This window comes from Zingiber officinale, chromosome 1A (genome assembly GCF_018446385.1).
Source record: "Zingiber officinale cultivar Zhangliang chromosome 1A, Zo_v1.1, whole genome shotgun sequence".
NCBI classification, from domain to species: Eukaryota; Viridiplantae; Streptophyta; class Magnoliopsida; order Zingiberales; family Zingiberaceae; genus Zingiber; species Zingiber officinale.
The window spans coordinates 10,758,456-10,765,280 of record NC_055987.1 but is presented as its reverse complement, the minus strand read 5'-3'; the positions used below and the strand labels follow the sequence as shown (position 1 = coordinate 10,765,280).

At 36.7% G+C, this 6,825-nt stretch overlaps 1 protein-coding gene and 1 long non-coding RNA gene across 2 annotated transcripts; one reads left to right on the top strand and one right to left on the bottom strand.

Moving 5' to 3' along the window:
- Positions 1–2,589: 2,589 nt before the first annotated feature.
- Positions 2,590–3,403, bottom strand: LOC121999811. Its single transcript, XR_006116808.1, has 3 exons — positions 3,057–3,403; positions 2,845–2,960; positions 2,590–2,741 (listed from the first exon to the last, which is right to left on the bottom strand). It is a non-coding gene; the product is annotated as an uncharacterized LOC121999811 (long non-coding RNA).
- Positions 3,404–5,349: 1,946 nt separating this feature from the next.
- Positions 5,350–6,438, top strand: LOC121999801 (mannose-specific lectin 3-like). The gene has a single exon (XM_042554436.1). It carries the CDS (start codon positions 5,404–5,406, stop codon positions 6,169–6,171), a length of 768 nt encoding a protein of 255 aa, XP_042410370.1. The 5' UTR covers positions 5,350–5,403; the 3' UTR covers positions 6,172–6,438.
- The last annotated feature ends 387 nt before the right edge of the window (positions 6,439–6,825 follow it).

Genomic DNA, 6,825 nt, shown 5'->3' with positions numbered 1-6,825 from the left:
GTCAAGAGAATTAGACGAGCACATAGGTCCTGATTTTATGTCATATCGAGTTCTCTAGGTTCATCAGCTACTTTTGAGATGAAATAGACTCATAAACCTAGGACATTCTATCAATCAGAAATTTAATTTTGTCCAACATAAAGGAGTCTTATGAACTCATTTGTGGTGTTGGATAGTGAGTATCATTGTCATAACATTTATAGTGAACTTTTGACATCATTTCTCATGTTGGGAACAAGTTGGAAAAAAATTGCTCTCAATAGTGTAACTCATTAGTGTTTAAGGGCATGAGTATATTACTGTAACTTAGCCAAGCACATAGAACTTTGTTTAGAGTTATTTGGGCATCTCTAGTTCATTTAAAGATTTTTGATTTGATATATTATATATCTTGTGGCTCAACTCGAGTTAAAAGTTATAGTCTCTCAAAGTTTACCTACCATGCATGTTGTAGCAGATACGAAACCATAATTGCTACAACTACAAGTTTAATTTTAAGAGACCATAACTTTTGTTTCGTGTTGAACCATAAGACACATAGTATATCAAATCGAAGTTTGTTCAAAGATTTTCAATATAATATATTATATGTCCTATAGTTCAGCCCGAATCAAAAGTTATGATCTATTAAAGTTATAACTTGTAGTTGTAACACCTATGATTTTGTAGCTGCTACAACATATTGTCTTAAAAGATCAGCAACAAAGATCAGTAACAATGTATTGAACTATAAACTTTGAAAGGTTATAACTTTTGATTTGTGTTGAACCATGAAACATATAATATATCAAATTGAAGTTATTTAGATATCTTCAATTTGATATATTGTATATCTAGTGGCTCAATCCAAGTTAAAAGTTATAGTCTCTCAAAATTTACTAAGCATACACATTGTAGCAGTTATGAAATTATAGCTGCTATAACTACAAGTTCATCTTTAAGAGGTCATAACTTTTAATTTGAATTGAACCATGAGACAAACATAAATCAAATTGAAGATTATTGAGATATATTCATTTTGATTTATTATGCATTCCATAGTTTAAACTGAATCAAAATTTATGACCTCACAAAGTTTTAACTTATAGTTATAGTAGCTATAATTTTCATAGTTGTTACAATGTGTTACTGATCTTCAGAAGACCAACAACAATGTGTTACTTCTCTTCAAAGGATTAGCAACAACATATTACTAGTCTTTAGAGGATCAACAACAAAGTGTTGTTGGTCTTCAAAAGATCAGCAACAAAAACCAACAACAATGTGTTATATAAACTTTGAGAGATTATAACTTTTGATTTAGATTGAATCATGAAACCCACAATATATCAAATCGAAGATCTTTAAACGAACTTTGATTTGATATATTGTATGTCTCATAATTCAATCCGAGTCAAAATTTATGGTATCTCAAAGTTTAAATCAGCAACATATTATTGTTAATCTTCTGAACACTATCAATACAATCTTCTGCAGACCATCAATCGGTTTTATTCAAAAAAATCACTAATGGGCATAGCGATGTCTGATTCACTCCAAATAAAGTCCTAAGTGCTCGGCTCAGTATCCTTATTACACTCATGTCATCATATACCATCGTGATATACTATATTGAGAGCAGTGTTTTTTTTCAACTCAATTCAAATATGATAAATGATGTCAAAAACACATTATAAGAGTCACAACGATCATACTTACTGACCAACACCATAAATGAGTTCCTTGAACTTCCATTTTTTTGAATATATCAAATTTTTAATTTTTTTCAATAGCAAATGTCCATCAATTTGTTTTATCCAAAAGTGGTTGATGCATCTAGAAAACTCAAAATGATTTCAAATGAAGGCCTATACAGACATCTAATGCTCTTGAATATATTCATGCCCTCAAACAACAATGTAATACACTATATTGAGAGCAATGTTTTTTTTTCAAGTTGATTCAAGCATAATAAATTATATAAAAAGATCATTATTAGGGCCACGATGATCATACTCACTGACTGACATCATAAATTAGTTATTTAATATGTCAAAACCAAGACTATTTTACAAAAGTACTCGTTTGATAGTTTCTCAAATATATATTTACAATAAGAATTTAATACCAACGTCGATTAAGATTAAATATTTCTCAAATAAAATAATAAGATCATTTTATATTATACCAAATATAAATTTACTACCGATAAACAACAATAGATCTCAAGTTGATAGTTTCCTTTTCTTTCACACAACAATAGCACTTACATCTTATATACAACATGAATGATATTCTTAGTTAAATGCATGCTTGAACAACATTTAGTATCTTGTCTATGTAATTTTTCTTTTCATATTTTTAGCTTCTTGTCTGAATAGAGATGATAAGGTGATCTAAATTAAAATTCACTTCCAATCTTTCCTTTCTTTGTTCATCATATATGAACTTGGGCAAAACAACTAGTTTCATGGAGTAAACTTTCATATTCCATTTGTATCCCTTATACAACTGGTTGCTTCTTAGTATCTTGATTCCAGGCCTCTTGGTTTAGATCCAATTATTATTTTTAGTTTTTTTTGTAAGAAAATATAAATATTCTGCAAATAATAATTTAAAAAATTCCTTTACTCAAACACACAAAAGTTAGTGTATGACATTCACTCCCAAGGAACATCTCCAACCAATATCATGTCACTATCTGTCTTTATAAATGATAGCATATTCACATCTATTGAAATATTCTTTTCTTGATACTTCTCCTGCAAGAGATGTGAGAATCAATAATTTATAACAATTATTATTGAGAAATACAAACACATATCAATTTGTTATGGTAGCAATAATTAAGTTATGCTTGCTTACCTAAGGAAAATAACACCTTGGACCCTTTGTAACCCTTGAGGTCAATCTTCCTCAAGGAGCCGCTTCTTCACAAACAGCCAGGCGGCATCTGCCTCCGTCTCTATCTTCAGTTGTGTCTTGATATTTCATTAAATAACTATTAGTAAAAAAAATAGAACCATCCTAAAACATACCAATTTCACATTTTTGATCTGAAAGAAAAAAAAACTTACTTGGCCATCAGGGACACACTGATACCCCGACAACCGGAGTCACCTCTGGTGAAGAATCGACGAAGTCAATCTCATCATCCAGAAGCGCTCATTTTCCGACCCTCGTGACCTGCTTCTCCGAGCATCGGAGCTTGGCAGACCAAGCCACAGCTTCATGTCTTTGTCGTAGCTCACCATTGCTTCCATGTTGTTCGCTTTCTTCCAAATCTCAATTAGAAACACCACTTATTCCCAGAGCTCACTACAAATTGATTCAAAGTTCTAGTCTTGATCTCAAACTGTCATTAACTTTTTGTGTCTCTTTGCACTGCTAGGCAGAGGCGAAGGGGACAATGGAGGAAACTCATCATGATGAAAGAGAAGGGCAGAGAGATTAAGTTTTTTTAGTAAAAAAAATAAAGTGTTTTGGAATCTTTTTTGTTCGGATGTGATGTGGTTATAAGGAAGAATTTACTTGGCATGAGACAATTGTCACGGTGTAGGTCAAAATTAAGACAATCAACATCAGGATTTAAGGATCTGCACCATCCGAGCGAGAAGAGGTTTATCGGTCGATCGGAGGAATCGTTGCCCGATCGGCCATCCGAGTAAAAAGTATAATTGGTCCGGTCGAGAGGAGAACAAGTTACGTGGACCAGGATCTTGAGCCGAGCGGGCCACTCGTTCGACTCGAAGAATGGTGTTGGCATTATATGCTTAATGAAGCAACAAAATTGATAATTAATAAAAGAAAGAGAAAATCAAATAGAACACTACATCTATCATTAAATAAGAAGATATCAAGATAAAGATATCTTCTGTAGGCAATTAATATCATTAAATATAGAAAGATGAAGGATCACCATAAAAGATATAAAAAGGGGGGTGTCAGGTATGAAAAAAGGCAAGCAAATTTTTATCCTGAGTACTTATTATTTTTCTTTCCTGTTTCTAATTTGAACGTCGAAAGATTAACGTCAAAGACCCCTTTTCTAATTTTAATTTTATTTTACAAAGTACGATATTCAGTTTCGTGCTCCCAGATAGGTTGAGGATGAATAGTAGTAAGAAAGAGACGGTATTATGAGAGAGAATGGAAAAAATATGTGATTTGATCCATTCAAAAATGGATACGCGTTATGGATAATATGCAAAGCCAGCTTGAGGTTTAGGAAATTGTCGTTTTCTTATCCATCTTTCTTTATAAAATAGCTGGTATCATTTTTAAACGAGCTCTGAGCTGGAGTCCTTCGTTAATTTCATTACAAACCCACTCAGTGGTATAATTTTTAAACGAGCTCTGAGCTGGAGTACTCCTTCGTTAATTATTTAATTTCATTACAAACCCACTCAATTTTAAGAATTAAAAGTGGAATGGAACTTGAACCAAGCTCGAGCTGGGGAAAAAAACAACAGAGCTGAGCTTGAATTTCTTAATATTCGGCTTAGCTCGGCTCAACTTAGTTTAGTTTGATTATACTTTTAATTTTTTATAAATTACTTTGCAATTAGTTTACATTGTAATTTTTTATAAGAAAAAGTTTACAGTGTAATTTTAGATAAGAAAAATGATATAAAAAATAATTTTAAAAAAATACTCAATGATAATTACTTAAAATGATGAATTTATATGTCTATTTTTAAATATTTTTTTATAATTTTTTTATTTTCATCCATTTCAATTATTCAATATTAAATAAATCTTTTGATCCATAAAAAAAATAAATCAATAGACTACTATTAATTGTGGTCGAATTGTAATTATGGTTTAGTGTGATCTTTTTTTGATTCATCGTCCCCACTAGGCATTTACGATTGTCTCCAGATGATTTTCGATCATTTGTTCTGACTCACGCTATAATTTAATGGGGACGATGAACTTAAAAAAAAATTATAACTAAATATAATTAGATTATAATTATGATTAAATCATAATTAAAAATAAATTACTTTTGATCTACTATTTTTTATGGGCCGGTGGTCTCGTATCAAAGCCACCGACATGAACCCGTGAAACACGGTTCAAAAATAGCGCATGCAGTTTTAGTGCCTTTTTCTGCTCCCAGTTTTCCCACTCAGACCTCATTAGCTGTCGCCTTTGTCCTCATCGCCATCAATAGATTTCTTCCATGCCTCCTTAGGTGGACCTTAGCCACCAACGTTGACGTCTACTGTGAGAATTAAGCAGCGAGATAGACAAAAATATTTCGATGATTTTAGAATTTTAGAGATTATTATTGTTTTTTAAAAAAAGAACATTTTTCTTCAAAATTATCCAGTTGCTGCCTGTGCGATAAATAGTTAACACCTGTCGCGCCATTGAAGAGGTAGGCAGTGAGTAGGCTGTGCCTTCCTTCTGTTTGCGAAAATGCAAGCCCCGGGTTTTCTCGTCGTTGCGTCCGCCGCTCTGTTTCATCTCGCTGCCCTTTCCTCGGCCAACGAGGGCAACATCCTCCTCACCGGCGATGTGCTGCCCACCGACGGCCAGCTCTCCTACGGCCGCAACGCCTTCGTCATGCAAGATGACTGCAACCTTGTCCTCTACAACTTCGGCCGCGGCTTCCAGTCGGACACCCACGGCGCAGGCGCGAACTGCACCCTCTCGCTCAGCAACCACGGCGCGCTGACCATCACCAGCGCCGGAGCTACGGTGTGGAGCTCCCCTGGCTCTAAGAAGGGAAAGTATGCGGCCGTGCTCCGGCCTGACGGGGAGGTGGCCGTCTATGGCCCGGCTCTGTGGGCGACTCCGGATTTGAACGTCCGCACCTCGGACGCGGAGGTGGCCTCGTCGGAGGGAGCGGCCGCGGTGAGGAACTTGATGTTCTCCGGCCAGAGCATAAGCGCGGGGGCGGAGCTAGCCAGCAGGGACTACACGTTCAGGGTGGAGGCGGACTGCAATCTGGTACTGAACAAGGCAGGGACTGGCGCGGTCTGGCAGAGCGCGACGGCAGGGAGAGGTGTCCATTGCTTCGCAAGGCTCGACCACAGGGGGCAGCTCGCCCTCGTCGGCGACCACGACCTCAAGGCGGTGTGGAGCAGCAAGAGGACGGCCGGGGAGGGAGATTACGTGCTCATTCTCCAAATCAACGGGCAGGCGGTGGTGTACGGCCCTGTGGTGTGGTCGACGAGCACGTAACTGGTTGCCCGCGCCACAATAGAAGAGGAAGTCTCTGTTTTATTTTCTTTCTTCCATGAATGAATGCCGAAGGAAGAAGAAGCTCTGTTTTAAGAATATCAATATCCATGAATATCTCTCTTTTATTCCCCTCAATTATTTGCTACGCTAACTGTTTATCTCAATTCGCCTCTATGAAATTGTGAAATTATTCCAATTGGCTTATGATTCTGTCCGAAAGTCGAAGAGACAGAAAGTTGAGAATGTGACGTTCATGTTGATTTTCTATGGGCTCCTCTCGAATCTCAACACAAACTATGTCAGTTCCGAGCCAATAAAGGGATCCCCGGCATTGGCCCTCCGACGCTCAAGTCAATCACCGGTAATGAGGAATGAAGCAGAGCAACAAGAAAATTGTAGCACAAATAGTGAATATCGCCTACCTCCGCCGATGCTTGGACCTCCCTTTATATAAAGCTCCAGTAGTGCATGTGCACACTTCCTAAAGTGGACACGCTTCTCAAAGCAACCCCTTAAAAGACTTGTCGGTAAAGTGCCCCTGACACAGTATCTTAACGGGCCGAGCATATATCTAAAGTAACAGTGGAACCTTCCGTGTACAATCTTCTGGCAGCCCATGCCCGGTGTCGGCGGTACCAATTCCCAAAAGGATGT

Coding starts and splice junctions, on each gene's coding strand:
- LOC121999801 (XM_042554436.1), top strand. CDS start 5,404: ATGCAAGCCCCGGGTTTTCTCGTCGTTGCGTCCGCCGCTCTGTTTCAT.